This window comes from Streptopelia decaocto, assembly GCF_964273445.1.
Source record: "Streptopelia decaocto genome assembly, chromosome: 3".
Taxonomy (NCBI): Eukaryota; Metazoa; Chordata; class Aves; order Columbiformes; family Columbidae; genus Streptopelia; species Streptopelia decaocto.
Genome location: NC_138656.1, coordinates 57,251,312 through 57,272,429, shown reverse-complemented (window position 1 = coordinate 57,272,429; position 21,118 = coordinate 57,251,312). Strand labels below are relative to the sequence as shown.

Sequence of the window (21,118 nt, the reverse complement as noted above, 5' to 3'; positions counted from 1 at the left end):
TATTACTTGAATACTGACACAAATCAGGATTTATTTAAGCTAGATTTTGACTGAAGCACGCAACTGCACGTCAAGACAATGAAAGGCAGCAAGATCTGGATCCTGTAGACATTTGGGGAATGCAGGAAGAAAGTAGAAACCCCACCCTTGATTAATCTCATTCTTTCGTAGCAGTAATGAAGACAGTTCACGGACATCAAAAAGCAAAACACATTTAAAAAGCAATAATTTTAGTACTTTAGAAACCAGAATGTGAGCCTTCTGACTCAAGAGAAATACCTCCCCATTACATCCCCCCAATAAACTGACACAGTAGAGAAGAAGATGAAAGTACATTTAAAAGTATTAACAGTAATGTAATTTAGCTGGTCAGCAGCACTAGCAGTTATGCTTTAAACAGAAACAACAACAAAAAGAAGTCAGAAGTGATCCAAAGAGGTGATAGGTTTGTCCAGACTACACCAATGCATTTATAATGCTCCCACCTGATCTGCTACAAGACTGGCGATTTCTTCATAGGTTTTTCCTGCTTCCGTTATTGCTCCATTGAGATCAGATTCACCTAAAAGCAAACAGTGTTCAAATTACAGTAAGTCAATCACAGTAAGAAACTTGTCTCGATTCAAGGGAAATTTCTAAAATAGCTTATTTTGCAAGAATAAATGCCTAGTCATCATTTTATCACTGGAAGTAATAAGGAAGTTAGAAAAATATTCATATTTTGTATACCATTAAAAAAGGAAAACTCTGAAAATCTTGTAGAAAATGAATACTAAAGGGACCACATAAACACTGTTCTACCATAGTAGCAGCACTGTTCACTTCCACATTTCATTATTTTAGGTAGTTTAAATACACAGGTATTCCCCCACCTGGGGCAACAGGAAGCCTCCCAGTATGGGGAAGAAGTGAGAATGAGGAGGGTGACACTAGAAGACAGAGTAACAAAGCTGAAGAGATACCAGCTGTTCTGATTTTTAATAAATGATTTTCATACCCGATAAGTAGTAAATTCTCCACAATGCCCTACGGAGCAGCAAAGCTAGCCCTAGGCTCTCCGACAGCCCTAGAACTAACCGTTAGAAGGTCAGAAAAGTGGAAGGAGGCCAAATTAAGTTTTTTCCTTGCCAACAAGATTTCTGACCCTTTAGGGAACTTCTGGGTGATATTTTCAAGCTCTTTAAGAACTGCTGCTTTTGGGATTGAGTTTCTAACTTTCATCATCTGAAATAGATCAAAGGACCCCACAAACTACACTTAAAAATACAGACACCACCACAAATCCTAAGCTAGACAACACCACAAGTGCTCATAACACTGTACTACGAGCAGCACATGGCTATGTGAGACAAAGATGGAAACAAGCCTTACATTCTTGTATTTTTTTCATGCCACTTCACCTTCCCAAAACACCACAGGGTTTTTCCATCCTTGTCAGCTTGTCCAAAGCATGTAGTCACCAGTACAGAAAGCAAATCAAGGTAGAGAAAGGGGAAGGTATAATTTGGAGATATCAAATATTAGTTTAAGAAAAAATTATTTTTCTCATCCTTTCAGACATCTTGATACTAGGAAACAGTTAAGTCTTTTACGAACATCTTGTTTTTATTATATAGATATTAGTCAGCAACTTAATTGAAAATTACCAAACATCAATTTAATTAATGATTAACTTGAACATAAAGTATCTCCTTTTGCTACAACATATGGCCTAAACTATCGTTAGAGATTTATTAGGTAGGATGCCTTCATTTTAGCATGTCCTAAAGGAAACAAGGTAATAATGACTGAATGTTGCTTCAGTTCTATCCATTGATTTTTACTTTCCATTAGACTGGTTTCATAAAGCCAAAAGCTTTGAGGGACAGCTACCAAACCTAAGAACCAGTAAGTCCAGCAACACAAACACTGCTACAGAAATAGTTGGTTTTCTCTGATTTGAGTCTATATCTGGATATAATGTTGTTTTTGTTTTATCCTACTGCAAGATTTAAGAGGTACATAATTCTGAAGATATCTCTTCATTGTAAAACAATAAAAACATTCTAGGGAGATCAATTTCATTATTTCAGGTAGACAAGTAATTTTATAATTTCAGAATTTGCCATGTCTGCTCAGAAGTCACCTTGAGTAACCCTGAACTAACTGCTGCTTAGGCAACTGACTCCTAGATTTTGGGACAAAACATGGTGTGGCTTTAATCAGAGTCAGAAGCCAGGCTGATCTTGATGTTGCTGTTCGTTTCACAATGCCATAAAAGATTATGTCTTTTCCTATACAAGAAAACAGAAAGAGGAAGAGTATGTATACTTAAAGTAGAAAGAGAAAATCCTCCCCTTCTGTGAAGAACTCATTCAAAGGACCTTCATAGATTGCAGCTTCAAAGAATCTAGACAAACCCTCCCACCACCAATCCTCCCTCACTTGGGGGCAGCAGGGCACAAATGAGAGGGTGCATGAAAAGTTTCTACTGCTAGCAGAGGCATTCACACTCCTCCAAAAGTACAGCTACAGGACAGCATATTTAAAAGTTGTTGCAAACAGCGGATCACAACAATAGACAGGCACACAACTGGTAGAAGAATATCTGTGGCTCCTCACTGCATCTTTTTCTTCTACAATTTCTTTTTCAGGTAGTGCCAGTACAGCCCTAAAGAGTGAGATTTCATCTCTCACCTGCCACCGCACCCTCCAAGTTCTAATACACATCATGGGCAGTGTCAGGTCACTCCCTACACCAGGCCACCTTGTCAGAGATACTGCTCACAAGCCCCATGCTCACTCAGAGTAACTTGAATTCCAGCAGCAGATTGCTTGCTCCAAATTCCTGTTGTCAACAGGGGTTTTGGTCAGAGTTTTGTTACTTGGACAGGGCCAAGTTCCTAGAATTTCAGCTTCTAAACTGATGCAAAGCTGGGCATGGGCTTCTTAACTCAAGCTGTGAAAGCTGAGCTGGGTTCCACTGCAAACATCTACCAGGATGTCAGGGGTTCTTTCATCAACAGAAAGGCAGAAAGCTCTACATGCTGCTGACATTTACAAAATCAGGGCAGGGTACATTACATATAACCTCATGAGAGGCACAGAGGACTTAAAAGCATTGACTAAAGACAGCTGTAAAATCACCAGTAATATTCTACAGATATTTTAACCCAACCATGAGGAGAAACCGATATTTTTATTGATGTACAGGCCTGCATGCTGTCATAGAGAGAAGAAGAAAGATGTTAAAACTATGAGGAGATGTTTAGCAGAGCATCTCTTAGCAGTTCAACTGTTTGGTAAATATTAGTGATTATCACCTCTGAGGGAGCACACCAGCTATACTGAGGGAACTAATATTCTGTGAGGCTTGATCAGGGCAGAATTTTTTTGTCAAGAAGTGGTTTGGTTTTGTTTTCTTTCAAAGCATGTTTTAACAGAATCGAGGAATATGAAAAAGATGATGTTTGGTGTATTAGGGAACCACGTAACAAGATTTTTCTTGACAAGTAAACCTTGGACTGATAACATTCAGCACACAAGCAGCTTGGAAGGCAAGATTCCTGTTGCTAGCTGGCAGGATAGTGAAACTTGCATGTAACTGCCTAACAAAATTCCTGAGGGGTGATGTAGGATTAGGAGATCTTACTATGGCTGAATGGCATACCACAGCCATTCACATTTTCTTAATATAGGAGATAAAACTCATCCAGATTTGGCACCGCAAAAGAGAAGCTGTGCTATTTAAGGCTGTGTTACCCTAAGAGCATCGTATGATGCAATAAGATAAGCAAAGTAGTGCCAGGCTGCAAGACACTTCCAGGCATAGTCTAGAACTGCCCCATATGCATTTTTGGGCCAGGATTATACTTTCAAAGCATGTGTTCCTAAAATGGATTGGACAGTACTATAGGCCCACAGCCAAGTTAAATGAAAACCTCTCAATGTGTCCTTAGTAGCTTTAAAGGTACCCTTGCCTCTGCTAATAATGGGGTTAGATTCCTAATATGCTCTGTGGCAGGCAAATAATTGATAAGGCTCATTCTGCAGCATAAAAAAAAGAGCTTGAGTGAGTCAGATTAACAAGTGCATCTTGCCTGATGCAATCTTAAACATTTTAGATTGGAAATCAGAAGATGAGGCAGTAGACATTCACCACACATAAGGCGGCTTCACAGAACAAACAGGCAGCACTGATGAAAGAGGTAAGGACAGTAGATACACCGCATCCTAACTGTGCAAATGAACCAGCTAATGGTGTATTCAGTATGTCAGAAGTCGTCTACCAGTAGCTGGAAATATTTTTGTCAAGAAATCAGCCATTGCAATCTTCAGCAGCCTATATGCTTAAACTTTGAGAACTCAGGTATTGAAAAAAAGAGGATGAAGAGATTCAGCTCCCAACAGCAACTGAAGTGAGTGCCTTTAACCATGGCTGAAGGACTCATTCTTCTTTATCAACAGTCCAGAAAATCACACCCCATACTCAACCTAGCTAGTACTTTTTCATTTGAAGAAATAGATCCAGTGCCTTCTTTTAAATATTGAGACCAGGAAAACCACATCCTATCTGTTTAAATCCAAATTCTTACATCTCATGCATAGAGTCTGCTTAATCCATAGACCCACACCTGCAGCAACCATCAAATGAAATCATTGTACGTGAACAGCAGGCAGGACAGAATGAGGGCAGCAGTGAAGATGGCATTTAAAGCAACACATGCACTGCACTTATTCTCTCTTCCTGAGAACTCAAATAAAAAGAATAGACTCTCATGCATTATTAATACTGAAAAAATACAGCGGTATACTGGTTATTAAAAAGAGCAAAATATATGGAGTCAGGACAAAGGCATCAGTGGGAAGGATGTTTTCCTCTGCGAGATACTAGGGTGCAACCAAGTACAATTGGGCAAACAGGAAAGAGAAACATCCTTGTCTTGTTCCCAATCACCATGGGATCTATTTTTTCAAACCATTCGAAGATGCTGGAAATCAAATTGAAGCTTTCTTTTGTAAGGCTGATCTGCAGTTTTGCATCATACCTTTAAGCCATATTGTTTTGCTTTTACCCTGGCAAAAGAAAGTGTGTTACAGTTCAAGCAATCTTCAGTCCTTTCTCATGAATTCTTGCTACAGAATGTGTCTGGCTAGGATTTACAGTTTTCTAACCCATGCTGAGAGTATATAACTATGCAAATTCCCTACTTAGTTCTCATATCCAAAAGTCATTTTTTTAAGCAATATGCTATCCTTCAATTCTAACAAAGCAGTCATTCTGTTGAAGCATAGGACAAAGTTGATAGCAAACTACAGGGACTGTGCCTATCTCCAGTGTTTCCAGCAGCAGAGAACCTGAGTTTCAGAAGTGGTTGCATTTTAATACATGCTTTATGAAGCAAAAACTTTGAGAGTATAAAGAGAGTAGTCAGATTAAGTACTGGTCAACTAAAAGTCCTAAAATGGAAGGATTTCAGGAAGCCTCTATGCTATAACATTTAAGGTTTTAGAACAGAACAATTTAGCTATTAAGTGTAGAAAAGAAAAAAAAACCCACAACCACAACAATAAAAAACCAAAACCAAAACAAAACCACAAACAAATACATTTGACAAGAAAATCCCAGAGAAAATAGACTTAATTAGCTCCCTCTGGGATAATAATATTTTCCAGTTATCTGGAAAACCTCAGCAAAACTTCACATATTAAAGCAGGATTTTAAGTTTGGCCTAAAGACTACATTTTAGAAGAACTCTGAACAACTGATGCCCTCCTTTTCCCTCCCACAACTTTCATACCTAACACAACAGGCTCTATTTTAGGGCTCTTGAAGGAGAAGGAAAGGTGAAGGAAAAGAGAGGGCTACAATAGCCAACCCTCCAGCCCACACAATGGTATACAAAAACCTTGTAATAAGTTTTCCATCCCCATGTGAAGTTCTTGTTCCATGACATAAGTCACACAATAGTTCTGTGACAGATATTTTCAAGGCTGAATTTTCTCCCCTTTCCTTTGATATCACAAAAAATGCTGCAGCATGTTTTGTCAGTCAGGTCAGTGACCAGATTACACACTAATGACATCAAGCTAAACTCCAACACCACCACATGATTATATGGTGCTAAAAAACCAAGATTGCAGACTAGAATATAAAAACCCCATAATAAACACAGGGAAACAAGTTTTTAATGCTATTTCCAGAATCATGTCTGACATCTAAAGTTCAGGGAGGAAAGCATTAAGATCTTTGGCAAAAAAAATGTAGCATATGATATAATTAAAATATCTTCTGTTAAGTAAAGTACAAATGAAGCTATAGAAGTACCTTGGTATCCACTAGTGCTGAAGACCAGTGCCAGACTCTGCAATGCTTTTCCTATCTTCTGGTATTCCTTGGGTAACGCTGAGAGGGGAAAATGGATGGGGAAAAGAGGAAAACAGAAAAAAAAAAACCCACAAGGGTAATTGAGACCAGATCTGCAGTGTTTCCAAACCTTGATAGAAGCAAAAGTCAAAACCAACTAGGTTTTACATTTCCTTTAGTGAAGCATTTACAATTCTTACACCCTCCCCTGCTACACACATTCCAAGATGGGATAAAGGAATTGCAATCTGGGTTCCTGAAAGCCACAAACAGTTGGGGAAACAGTCTGTGACTGCTATGGAAGAAAAAAGAAAAAAAAAATCTCATGGCATTCCTATCTCAGTTCTCTTATACATACAGTGAGATTTTTTTTCCTCCCCTTCATGAGCAGACTGTCCTCCTAAGGGAGGTGGGGGGAAAGTGCTGCAGTGATGGAGAATAGATCTCATTAATATTTTAAGAGAGGGAATTATTATACAGACCTATAATACCTAAACTCTCCTCAAATAATGGATTTTACATTTAAAAGCATTAGAAACCAAGATTATATAGGGATTGAAATTGATGCAAGTATTGGAATAATAAAATTGTTTTTTATAATCTATTTTTTGAAAATGTATGCAGAAATTGCTACCTCACAATGAAGTCAATAAACTGCAATGAGTGTATTCAGTATTAAAACTTTGAATACCACCACCCCAGAGGCCTAAAAAGCAATCTGAAAAGTGAAAACTTTTTTCAATAAGCTACCTGTGCTAGCAGGAAAAAAAATAAACAACCAAAACAAACAAACAAAAAACCAAAACCACAACAACCAAACCATCCCCGCCCAAAAAAACCCACAAACACAAAAGAAACAAAACACCCACCCCAAACAAGTAAAAGTGCTTTTTGTTGTCAAACATTTTTATTCAGGGGGTCCACTGCTCAGGTAAATAAAAGTTTTTTAGTTCCTCTAGAATCCCATACAATCTGATTTTCGAAGAGGGACCCCTTTGTGTGGTTAAAATAAAAAGCACCCCAAAGCATATAATTTTAATAATTATCTTTGTTCAAGTGCTTGCCCAGAAGTTAGATTATTTATGAAAACTGGTATTTTTTTATACAGCAGGTACCATTCATCAGCCATTAACTTGTTACAGAATCCCCAGTGGAAACTAGTGAAGAACATTTGGTTTTCACTTGCTTTTAAGAAGTTTCCACTGTCAATCATTTTAAATATCATAGTATGGAACAAACGTAACTATTGCTCAGGATGTGCCAAAAATAATTCTGACTAGTAGTTAAGACTAGAGCTGACAGTGAACTTAAAACCTAAGAGACCACTGAAATTCTTCAGCTTTGCATGTCTCATCTCCTTTTTCTATTCAGTATGAATGTCTGGAAAATTAAGTCAAAATTTTCTACACAGTTTCATCTGATTTACTGCATTTATGCCAACTAATTCATAATTGCAGGTATTAGAGGAATCATTCCATACCTAAAGTACTAGTTTCATAACTCTAGGGAGACTTTAGCGGTGAAGAAAATTCTGAATTTCTACTGTAAACACTAATCACAGCCAGCCCTTAATTATTACAGTTTTGATCACTGCTTCTGTAACTACAAAGCAACACTATCTTTTTAGTCTCATCTGAGGGACCTTATTGCTTCCCCTGCCCTCCGCTTCCCCCTTGGTACCATTTCCTAGTGAAGCAAGATCTGTGTTAGAGCTCTTTCCTGTGTTAGACTATTTTTGACCAGCAGGAAGGTCAGTGATATGTAGAAGGAAACCCTCTTACTCAAAGTGGAGAAATGTAAATAATTTAGAGGTTACATCCTACAAACACTAAGGTCTAACGCAATCACTACCAGAAGAGAGTGAGCTTCTCTACTTCCCATTCCCTCCAGTCAGCCCCAGATATTCAACTGCAGTGTTAGATTAGAAAGCAGCAAAGTGAGAACTCAGGAGATGTTACTTACTCCCAAGTCCGGGGACAATGTTTTTTTGCAGGAGTTAAAAAGATGGTGGGGGGGAGGGAAGAAAAAAAAGAAAAAAAAAAATATTAAAAATGGAGGAGATCGAGCAGATTTATGAGGTCTCTGGTCACCAGACACTACAGCCTGCCCTGAAATGTTTCTTATTATGATCCTCAGCTGTAGTACCTGCTTCCTTTCAATAGCTGCCTTGTGGTGGCCACAAACACTGAACACTGCTGTGGACTAGGAAATTAGAGCCCAGGCAGAGTCATAGGGACTTGGTGTGAAGTTCTGCAACCCTAAATATCTGTGGGAAGGAAGAGACAAGATAGGAGAAAAAGAATTGGGCTAAAGATTAAGTTAGAATCAAGCTGATTTTTCTTTTTTCTTTTTTAAAAAAAAAAAAAACTCATTTAATCTTTTAATCACTCCTCCTGGCATGCAAGAATCCTAAATAAGGGGCTAATGAAATATAACCATTTAAGATTTCATCAAACAGACAGGTCTACTTTGCCCATGTTACTAAAATGTAGATAAACAACAAATAAATGAGAACAGGACCAACAAGGACTTCAGCTGGATTACTAAAATTACTTCTAATATTTTTAAACCTATGGCCAGGGACCAGATATTTTTGCTACAAGAGAAAGAAAAAAAAACAAAACAACACCCAACAAACCAAAAACCTTGTACAATTTATACTCTCATACACTGAAAGCAGCCAAATGCCATAGAACCATCATGATAGTTTAGCATTTCCTTTAAAGATGTGCCTTGAATTATAAACAACAAAAACCACAGAGAAAAAGCAATAGAGAAATATGACTGCTGAGTTCAGAAGGGACACTTACGCCCTGTACACCTCTTCCAGTGCTCTTGTCCCACTGTCAGCAGCTCTCTGACTCCATCATCCATTGCTTTGGTGAACCTACCCACCGCATCACATTTCTGTTCTCTGTAGCATTTGGAAAAATCAAAAACAAAAAGCAGTTTAACAGGTGCATTATGCTAACTTTAAATACAATACTGAAATGTTAAATAGCATCAACTAGGTCTTTAAAAAAAAATATATATATATATATCTAAATTAATTAATTCCTTGAAATATTTGCCATTTCACTGAGGTCAGGATTTCCCTCTTCAGATATATGCATTTTTTGTTCTATTTCTGCCCCACCTGGCCCTGTTAAACACATAATACTGGACTATCATTTAGTTACACTCAAAAAAATTGAGATCAAATAATAACAAAATCTGATTTGAGGAAAATGCATCTCTAGAGCACTTAACACAAAGGACCCCACATTGACAAGAGATTAGATGTTAGAGTAACAGAAGTAGCAAAATTCATACAACAACAAATATAAAGAAAATAACTGTGACAGATATTTTAATACAAGTCTAAAATAGGAGAATAAAAATTAATGTATCAGTTCTTCTATGGAAATATATATGCATAACTTTATATTGACAATACCATTGTGTTCAGTTGTGTTACAGAGGGGAAAAAATAGTGATGCTCAAAAGAGAATGCTGAATTGGTACATGCCTTTTCACCCCTCTTTAAGCATGTTTTCATGCAGCTGTCAAAGCTGCATTAACACAGCACTGCATACACAGCAATGCCCTGTGAACTCTACAAAAGAAAACTAGACATCTATTTTCTGATTTTCAATGAGCATTATTCAACTGTGTGAGATCTCACAAATGCTCTCAGCCAAAGTCTGTGTGTGACAGCTCTCGCAGCAAGGCAACCCAAAGCAGCTCCCCAGAGCTGGGGCAGAAGCTTCAGCTGTGGCCCAACCACCCAGAGGCTCCCATATCCCCACCAGCATCTCCCTCCCCAGCTGGGAACCCTATCTGAACAGGTACTGGCACAGAAACAGAACCTGGGCTTTCCAAGAGGCCCTTGTTTTACTCCAGTTTTCCCAGTAGCAAATCATCCTTTAATTTTCTGTACTTTGTACTTTACAGTATCATAATCACAGAAACTGTTCATGAACCAGCAGAAGGTTACCATCCTTTGATCAAAGACAGGCTGACACAGGACTGCCAAAGTACTGCTAAAATGGCTTAAGTAAAGAGCATCTTTCCACTGAAGAACCTATGAACTATTGAACAAGCTGGTTTGGCCACTGACAGGAGTAATGGCTTTCAAAACAACGTTCATACACACTTTTAACAGCACCATGAGACGTTCCCAGGCACTGGAACATGGTACAGATGTCTGAGGTGTCACAGCCACCCCTGCAATGCTTGGAGATGGGTCCCCAGAACAAGCCCAGGCTGCCAGCCCCAGCCAGGAGCCCACACACTCTGGGGAGCATTCCTGGCAGGCTGCCTGCCGGCCCCCACCCTGCCTGGGGAGAAACTCTTTAGCAGACCATGTGCTGGTCGTTCCCTGCCAAGGTTCTGTATATGATATACAGATTCACTCTTTCCTGTACCCTATGTACAAAATCCTCTCTAGTTCATTCCTTCAGTTTTTATATCACAGAGCTACGTATAAAACATACTTAAGAGAAGTAGTCAGGTTTGAAATCCTCATGTTCGAAGCAGAAGTGACCTAAAAACCTCCATCTTTTTTACTAGTACAGAACTGCTACCACGCAGCTATAATATACATCTTAATATGCACTGTATCACTTGGATAAAGACAAAGGTCATCTACAGTTATTCTAAGCTAGTTGGCAAGCCTAGCACACTTTGGAGCTGTTCACAACTGAAGATGAAAATATACTCTCATAGCAATACAAAACAAGTCCATAAGATCTGCCAGTACTCTTGTCAACTAGTTTTGCATACATCCTTTTTAGGATCAGTGAAGTCAGAGGCATAATAGGAAGTTCCACCAAATTTTAGAGGGGTTGATATGAAAATCTCATATTGAAACTATTTTTTTAGCTCTACCTTGATGAGTAACTCTTCAAATCCATTAAAATGTGGTGCATGCTTACTATTTTATTTTTTATATTAGCTCAGTATCTGTTCTATATCCAGATGCATAACATCCACTCAAAAAGAAACCACCTTACATTTCTACCATATCCAAGTCAGGAGCTTCTGGTTCCATTGTAGAAAAGATCAGGACTCCTACAGTTTCATCTTTTTCTGCCTTCCGCTTTCCAGTTTTCCACTCCTTGAGGGAAAAAAAAAAATAGAGAGACAAAATTTGACCACGACTGTTCATCCATCTTTAAGTACAGGTACTCAAGCAGTGAATTAAACATCTAGGAGAACAGTTAACCAAAAGAACACCCATACATTAAAACCTTTTAAATGAAAGTTTCAGTGGGGCCAAGGTTTCCTTGTGCACTTAGTTTTCTAGATCCTGGGGTAAACAGGCCCTTCTTGTTCATTACTGAAATACACTGTAAGAGCAATTATATTCAGCTGTATCTGCACATGTGATAGTGCTGAGATCAGAAGCTACTCAAGATTATCATGAGACTATTATGCAATTGCCATACCAAGTTCTTAGTGGGAATGGATAAAAAGGTTAAAAATTCCACATGTATTGCAAAATCTTTCCTGTTTATATCAGTCCATAAGTTGGATACTAAGAACTGCTGACTGGCTAGCACAATTATACAACTCCCCACTGGCCATCCAAATAGTACTTCACTATCACTGCTAGTTACTATGTTATTAAGCCCTTACTTACAGGATCACAGAATAATTCTGGTTTGAAGTGACCTCAGGAGGTTTTAGTCTGGTGTCCTACTCAAAAAGGGTCAGCGGTGACCTTAGTTACTCAGGGCTTTGTTCAGTCTGGTCTTACAAAGCTCCAAGGATCATTTACTGTTTCAGCAAAGTCTGTATTTAGAATTATGACTACTTTGAGAAGTAAGCTGTAGAGTTTTCCTGTTTACTTCCTCATTGGTAGATACCTGAATTAGTAACAGAGCTGGAGCTCAGTCATGAAGAAACTATCATTTACTGAAGGTACAGATATTGAAACCCCTTTAAAGAAGCATAAGAAAATGCTGGGTGTGGGGAGCAGACAATAAAAAAGGGCTGGTTATATCAGGTAAGACTGCAGCATAATGCTTTTACAACCCATTCCAGTGAAAAGTGGTGGGGGATGTTTTTAAATATAATACAAGATCAAACACACCCAAGATCTACTAGAAAGTAGTTCTGTTAGTAAAGCACCACCAATCAGAGGACCAAAATAATCAATAAACCCAGCAGAGACAAATCAGGGCAACAGCCAGAAGATTTGTTAAATATGTTCCTGTTCAGCTGGAGCACATGGACTGTCCTTAAAAGACTGGCAACAAAGCCACTTTAACAGAGCACGTCCCTGCTGGAATGGTACAGAACATTTCACAAAAGCAACTTGATGCCTCGTTTTGATCAATCAGCTAAATTAGTTAGTAAACCCAGCAGTTTTCAGCCCATCACTACTGCCCACAGGGGGGCAGACAAAGAGACAGCTACAAAGCTGAACTCAGTTCCAAGGGGGATGGAGGGAGGGAGCAATTCCTCCATCTCTGCTGTGTGTCAGCTTTTGTCTCCTACCTTCTCATCTCGGAAACTGAGAAATTGCTGGAAAACTTCGCTTTCTGAGACAACAGGATGGCGACACATCCTCGTCATCCAAGCTTGCAGCCTCTCCATACGCATTTTGATAAATTCTTCTTCAAAGCGCCCTGTTACACATTGAACAATAATTGTTACATTTCTACTCTAGAACCCTCAGGTTTGTTTGTTTGTTTGTTTAATTTAAATTAAAACAGAAGCTGTAATTCATCTGGTGAGTTATTAACCATTTAATGAGTCAGAACTTATAAGAAAGAAACATTATGCTGACAAATCAGGAGAACCTTAAATTACAGTATGTTGGTTACTGACCAAGAGTACTCCTCCTTTTCAAGATAGCTGGGAAATATTAAAAAAAACCAAACACCATAATACCCACCCACAATTCAAACTGATTATTTTTGAAAAAAAAACCAAACAAAGAACAAACAAAAAAACCCACCATGCTTTTGGATGGAAAAATTAGGTATTTAGGTGACCCAAGAGACATGCTAGACACAGGCTCGGACTGCAGATATTTTTCTGATACAGCCTAGTAAATCTTTGGTCAATGTAAGGATCAAAAACACCACAGAAAAAGAAACTACTTACTTTCCAAGTTATCATGTCCTAACTAATAAAGCATTGAAAACGGACTGCTCAAATACAAAGCACAGACTTAAAAAAGCAGCACCTCCCATAATCTATTTCTATATAGGTAAATGAATGTTCTGGACAAAAAAAACCCTCACCAAAATCTCAATAAATCATAGGTATAAACCAATTATAATACATACATGTAAGACTCTGTCACCAACTTTTTTTGGTAGTTAAGAGATTTTAACGCAAACTATGTAAATAAGTAATTTCTTTTTTTAAACCAGTAGTTTATCATCACTGCATATCTGCAAGACCTTCTTCCGTTCTAGTACAAACTGTGTCTTCTTTAGAGAATCTTTTCCAATAAAAAAATGCATGACAGTCTTCTAAAGCATACAGTGAATAAAATGTATTGAAAGGAATGAGAGATTCCTCCAGCACCCAACTCTAATTTCCATAGCAGCACAGATGACTAACCTTGAACGCACGTACTCTTTCAGTATAATTCTACTGTATAGTTACTATGGCAGCAGCACCACAACGTTGATTTTTTTGGTTTTGTATTCACTTGCAAATATGGAAACCAAAAAGACCAGCAGGTAAAGAACACAGCTAGTGAAAAATAAAGTTTAGGTATGGGTACATGTCCTGAAACTTAGCTAGGGAAAAAAGAAAATCAGCTACTCTGGAAGAGATATTATACAACCTTCAGTAACATTTTGTTCCATATTTAACCCATCCTGAAATCTCCACAGCATTCCTAAAAGGAATGCAAAGCAACAGAACAGTAATATTTGGAAGTTACGTGCTGGTCATTAGACATATCATTACCACTAAAAATATGATCCTGAGCAAAGTCAGTCTATTCGTAGGGTCTTTCTTTGCCAAGACCAATGGACAGAAATACTTTTCTAGACAGTCTTCAGAAAGAAGCCTCCTGAACACAATGAAAGACAACCACCATTTTTTTCCAGAGTGTCTCATAATGTTTCAGAAAAAGAGGCATGTTTTTTTAAATTGTTGGTATGAAGCAAGTTATTCTCTCCCACAGACAGGAATGCACAGACAAGGTTTAGCTGTGAGGCCAGACTCTTGAGTCTCTTAAGATATAGCTGCAATGAAATCTAAAGACTCCAGAAGATCTTCTGGTTTCCTTTTAGTCTGCATGCACCATGTTTAAATAAAAATACTGGTGAATTCTAAGCATAAAGCTAAGAGGAGGCAGTCACTTCCTCACTTTTCAGTTTCCCTGGCATTCATCCCAGCATCTGCATCAATGCTTCGCTGTCTTCAAACACAGCAGAGCTGCTGCATTTTCAGTGATGCCCACAGCCACGGGGTTGGCGACATGCCAGCTTTTTATGTTGGGTTTTGACTGGGTGTCTTAAAGGCTGTATAAAAATCTTACCAGAAAACACGCAAGTGGAAATAGGTCCTATACAGACGTTAATTCTGTTCTTCACATGCACTCTAGCACACTCTTGCAGACAGGAAGCCATAGACTACTGAAAATGCACAGGCATTGCCATATTCAAGTGCAAAAAAAACTAAACCACCACACACACACACACCACACCCTCAAAAAACATTTCTCTAGACAATCTGCAAACATGGAACATACGCAGTTATCTCTTCACCTCAGTAATAAATATTATTTTCTGTAGTAACTAGGGGGTTTCATTGTTTTTAATTATCTTTTTCTTAAAAAAAAAAAAAAAAAAATCACTGGACTAGATAATTAAATACCATTTCTGAATGTATGCTTTTAGTGCTGACATTTTATTATCAATAGGCCATCACAACTCATCATAAGCTTCGAATGGTGAAAGGTTGGGGTTTTTCCCATTATTTTTAAAGAAGTTATGAAAAAAAAACCAACAAACAGTAAGAAATAACTGAACCTCCTATGAAAGTGATGTCCTTATTGCACATCCCATGAATTCACAACTGGGAACAATTACCTGTTACTTGCTTGTCTGGAAGAGAAGGGATTGGAATGGCTAATCCGAATTTAACCAGGAGACGCTCATACAACCAGTCAAAGTGCTTATATCTGTGGTTGACAGATCGATTAGTGTTCTGCAAGAGAAAAACAACTCTGACTTTTGACAGGCATCTACAATGACATGAAACAAGTGTGAACAGAAGAGTAAATTTGTGGAATTTAAATAAAATTTATTATTTAGAGCCTTAAATCTATAATTAGAGAAGAACTTGAAATGCTAGAATAAAGTAACTCTTTGGGAAAAAAGTGTGACAACTACCACTTATTCTTACAAGTCTATTACCCAGTCACACAAACTGTATTATGTATATGCAAGCAACTTGTATTTGTGAGAGAGAAGATCCTGTTTCAGACACACTTACAGTGCAAGTCAGCTGATATTCAATGTAGCTCTTGAGACCATACATTTTAGAACCTTTTTTGGGATCTGCCACCACACAGTCAAATGTAGAGGTAGGATAAACCCACATTGGGCCATAATCACCAATCTGTAAGAAATTGCAATTATTATCTTTAAATACATCATGTTGTACTAGCTGCAAACCAGGAGACAAATACTTTCTTCACTTGCAAGTTTCCATTTATTTCAGCAAGAGCTTGATAGGCAAAAAATAGAGGGGATTTTTGTAACCAGAGATAATCAAGCACACAGTTGGGTTTATCTTCTGTATTTAACATTTTTTCCCAAATAGCAAAGGAATGGAGAATTCTAGTGATTGCTACTTCAACCACATTTCACTAGGACAGCATATATCTACAAGGGTTTGGTTTTTAGATCAATGATAACAACAAAAAAACCCACCACAAACCAACTAATCCCTCTTCCCCCACCAAAACCAAACCAAAACAAAAACCTAGCCCCAAAACAAACTACACCACCCACACACAAAAGCTGCACACATGTCCCCAACTTACAATTATGGGAATTTTCTCTTTGGGTTTTGCTAGCTGCTTTGCTAACAGATACTGTTCCATCCCAGGTTTTGAAAATCCAGGAAGTCTAACAATAAAACAAAATCATAAGATTATTTAGTATTTTCTTTCCTTTGACATATGCAGAATTACTTGCCACTATAGGAAAAAACCCTTAGGATTTCTCAAGTATAGAAAACAATTGGTGTGGATTACTTTAACAATCAACGATTTGCCCTGAAAACGCAGAAAAAGCTTTAGCTACTGATATCCAGCTTTTATTTGTGTAATAAATAAAGCAAATGATTGTCCTCTTTCTAATTAGGAAGATACTTAGCCCTTGAAGTACTGCCAACCTACTGCCTGCTTGCAGATACACAAGGAGTAAGTAGGACTTACTTCCCGGACAAACAACACTTTTAAATAAGGTATGTTTATGCTGGTTATACTAAATGGGTTTGCAACACGTAGATGCTACAATGATGCGGAGGTACTGTTGCAAAACTGGACAAACCCTCCACTGATGAACAAAATTGGTGATTAGCCATGCAGAGACATTTGATTTTAGTTATACCCCAGGAGAGCATTATTCTACAATCCTTTTTGCACTCTGCTTTCATCCACCTGAATATTACCACACAGTAGCTTCTTAGAGTAACAGCAGTTTTAGAATAAACAAACATCAAATTGTAACATGAGATAATGCTAGTATAACCCTGACAAAGCTTCACGCTACTGTAGGATTTTAATCTGGGGGAAAAAAAAAAAAAAAATAAAAAAATCAAGCTGTCTGTGGCTCAAGAATCAACCTGGGTGATGCACAGACACCAGAAAGCAGAAGGTTTCCCCACTCCTAGCAACTCAGGTTGCTCACGAACTCTGGGGCAACTTCTCTGATCAGTCTCCAGGTGGACAAGCCACCCATAACCTTTCATTTCCACTCAGCACACATAAAGACAGTTAAATTTTAAAGATCAGTGGGTCCAGAAGTTCAGACCTTGTAAAAGTGTCATTTGCCTGTATAACACCTTAAAATGATAAAGCTTTGCCATGTACTTTCGGGCTTTCATGGATCTGAACACATAGGGAGAACACTGAACTACAAATTAATCTCCAGTTCTACCCTGAAACTGTAATGTTTACATGGCATATTTCAAGAAGGTTCAACGGTCACACATTTACACATCTGGACAAATTCCAGTTCTCTTCAATAGATACACATTTGTCTTGCATTTTCCATTACTTGTTAAGTGGAAGCTTCATAGCAGCTGCACGAGAATTTCCACGCTGGACCCCTCCAGCCTCTGATGCCTCAGACTCCTTGTAACCGAGATAAGACGGTGAAGCTGATTTTGGGTCATCCCATTCATCCTCCCAGTCATCGTCATCAGCAGCTGCTGAAGTACAGGAAGGGGCAGGGAAAGGAGAAAGTTAAATATTTTCTCTTCAGAAGCAGCTACCTCAGCATGCGTACGCAAATAAGCAAGGTAAATGTATTAAGATGTAGTTCAGCCTTCTATTTTATGATTCCTCCTCAATTACCATCATTCCCACCAAATAAAACCTGCAAAACGATACACTAAAAATCCATTGGGGGAAATACTGGTGTGCTAAGATGAATTCAATAGTGTTCCATATTCATATACTCCAGGTAAGCATTCCCCAGTTATGAGTTCTCCTCTTAGACTTTTACTACAAAAAGGTAGAGAAGCTTTCTGAAAGGCTTAGCCACCTCCTAAAACTAAGGATATAAGAGACTACTGCTTCACAGCCCTGAGGGCACAAATTTAAGGGTGTTAAAAGTTCCAGTTATACAGGCTGAACAACATGCCTGAGAATAGACCACGTATGCACAAGACTTTGGCTTGCCAGATTTCTATACAGGTTTAAGGTGCTGTTAGTGTGAATCTCATTTTTGTTTTTTTTTTTTTTTAATTTTAAAACTCTATTATTTTATTGTCCAGTTTAATCATGTAGCAATATGCCACTAGGAAACTAATCCTGTTTTGGTTTTTGAAAAGTTATGTTCTATAGTTATAAAAGATTAAGCGATTCTTACCTCAAGTGTCCACCTACTGTGATTTATTAAAAAATAAGAGCATTATAGCACACCTGGTCCTTGATATGCCTGTGGATGACCAAATGCTGCCGCCGCCTCCCAGTTATTCGAAGCACTGTTTCTCTGGCCAGCTGCACTTTCAGGTTTTGTCGCCCAGCTGTCAACAGCATTTCCATTATCCCAGTTCCCAGACTTCCCAACGTTCCAACTGGACCAAGGATCACTGGCGTTGTTTGCCTATATTGTATATAGACAAAAATAAAGAAAAAATTGCTGAAGAAATGAGTGACAACCACATGCTTTCTTATTGAAATCTTTGATCTCTTGCTGATAGGCTATGAGTTTGCATTCAGCACTTGTTTGATTTAGGAGCAGCTGCCAAATCTTATGTTCCCAGCTACACAACTCTTGAATGCAGTAAGCACCTGGAAGAACTGATCAGCTTTCCACCAATGTGACACCGATACATACTGACAACAGTGTTTCCTCAGGGAAATTAAACTATTTGTTCCAACACTGTTAGGAAACACTCTTACCCATGGTAATTATTTTACACCAACACCCTAAGTACGGTGCATGTAAACTATTAATTACATAAAGCCATGGAATAATTAGCACATTAAACACAGAAACTCAAAAGTAAAGGATGAGGTTTTTTCAAATGCTTATTTTATCAAATTCAGATCAGTGGCTTCACTAAAAGCAAATAATGAATTGCCCACCCACACCGTCACTACTGGTGTGACAGAGAGTTTGGGCCAGCAACATGCTCAGCTTCCCTGTCAGAGCTGAACTCATTCACAGTGAAGATGATGGAAGGTGAGGGAAGAAAAAAAAAAAAAACAAACCAAAACCCAAACATCTGTCAGGGAACTGTCTGGCATCTGCCTGTACACCTACTTTCTCAGCATAAGCTGCTGCTGAAGGTAATCACACATACCCTTCTGCTGACGCTGTTGTGGAGGTGGAAACCTCAGAGAAAGAACACAGAGCAGACATGTCTCTAACTACAGCATCAATTTGTCAAATTCCTCTGTCAGTAAGTTGGACTAATAGCTTAGCACCCTGCTCAGCTCCTTCATTTTAACACTACATTTTGAAAAAGCATTGACTAGTTAAGTGCAGTCTACTCCAGACACTCAGTGCAGAGACGAGCTGGCAGAAAAAAAAAAAAACCACACACAAATCAAAACCCACACAGCTAAAGTGCAGGAGGAAGGAGGAGAAAGGAAAAAAGGTACAGCTATTCAGCTTACAAGTAAGAGCTCCCACTTCAGTTTTTCCTAAAATAAAGTCATCTGACAGTCAGATTTCGTGGACACTATCAAACCTTTAAGACTTGAAAACGCTGTTGATATCATATAACACCTGGTCTGTATGTACAGAATCCCCAGGATCTGGAAATTAAGACCAATCCCCCAGGCTGGGGGGAAATGGCCATTCAGAAGACTCAAAAGAGAGTCAGTGGGTCTCTAGGAACTGATGGAGTGAGAGATTACGTGGAAATCTTTTACATTGATAGCCTGGACGATTTTTTTGAAGGATGAAACGGACGCAAGAACACCCCTCCCTAAGGGAGCGATATCATTGAGGTCTGCCTTATTCTTGGATAGCTGATAGACAATACTACTTCAAGCGATCACAAAGAAGTTGCTGGTACCTTATACAAGCCTGCTCTTCCTATGATCTTCACCTGATATGAGTTTATGTAAAGATAAATAACTTTACATGCCATCAGTCAGAGTTTATTATCTTTGCTAAATGAAAACACATACACTGGGGCCAATCACATTGAAAAGTGTTGCCTGCTTGTAACCCTAGAAAAGAATAATTTGCATAATATTTATTTGCCTATACTTCTGCAATATATGTTGTGCTGATCACTGGCAAATGAAAGCCCAGAAGTGGGATGATTGCCAAAAGGCTGAGTAGTTTTCCTCTTCACTGTAGTTCATGTGAAATCTGGTACATGAGTGGGTGGCAAAGAAAACTTAAAAGCTGCTGCAAAACAAGGGGGAGCATTAACACTGGGTACACTACTAAAGAATGACTGTCAGGAGCAGTCATCACCACACTTGCAGACAGGTGCTGATATATACTAAATGCTGCACAACAAGGGAAACTAAATACTTAAACTGCCCTCTCAGATGTCTTACCTCTATGTATCTATAGGGAAGCACTATTCAAATCAGTAAATTTTACTTCTGAGGTGTCTAAGAAAGCTCTGGAGCTCCTGCCCTTAAGTGTATCACCCACAGGCTATAAAATGGGTGGGATGTGTTATTCCCACTCAGCTTCTTTTAGCCAAAGGGTCCACATTTCTTTCTGAGGCACTGGGGAGGAGGGTAGGAGATGGCTTAGGAATGTATATATAGCTAGCACCTCTCAAAGAGCATTTACAGGTCTTTGTTATCTCTCTTCAGTGTTTGCCTACATGCACACAAACTTCCTACACTTCTAACTGGCAACAAAAATCAGTAAATGTGGAGAAAGGTTCAGAAATCAGTCCTGCGATCCTGTGGAGGACCAAGTAAAGACACAGCATTTATTAAAAGGGTAATCTCAGCTCCAGTCAGGAGTTCTGTGTATCTCAGCAGCTAACAAATCCCGTACAAGAAGCCATTCATGTGGCTTAGCTCTGATTGAATAAACCCTAATTAAGCCAGCAAGTATTTCTGTAAGTGATGAAAGCACATGTTTTCACACCTTTACT

General features: G+C 38.6%; 1 protein-coding gene across 2 annotated transcripts in view; it reads right to left on the bottom strand.

Annotated features, from left to right (window-relative positions):
* SNX9 (sorting nexin 9) overlaps positions 1-21,118 on the bottom strand; it is a 64,321-nt gene that overhangs the window by 7,210 nt on the left and 35,993 nt on the right. Inside the window, exons 5-14 of one of the 2 annotated variants that reach the window (XM_082049811.1) lie at positions 18,459-18,642; positions 17,590-17,743; positions 16,350-16,434; positions 15,797-15,922; positions 15,391-15,508; positions 12,830-12,960; positions 11,341-11,444; positions 9,157-9,260; positions 6,308-6,385; positions 486-562 (exon numbers count right to left, since the gene is read on the bottom strand). In XM_082049811.1, coding sequence (XP_081905937.1) covers positions 486-562; positions 6,308-6,385; positions 9,157-9,260; positions 11,341-11,444; positions 12,830-12,960; positions 15,391-15,508; positions 15,797-15,922; positions 16,350-16,434; positions 17,590-17,743; positions 18,459-18,642 — 1,161 coding nt within the window. The remainder of the gene's footprint in view (positions 1-485; positions 563-6,307; positions 6,386-9,156; positions 9,261-11,340; positions 11,445-12,829; positions 12,961-15,390; positions 15,509-15,796; positions 15,923-16,349; positions 16,435-17,589; positions 17,744-18,458; positions 18,643-21,118) is intronic. The other variant, XM_082049812.1, reaches the window with a different exon arrangement.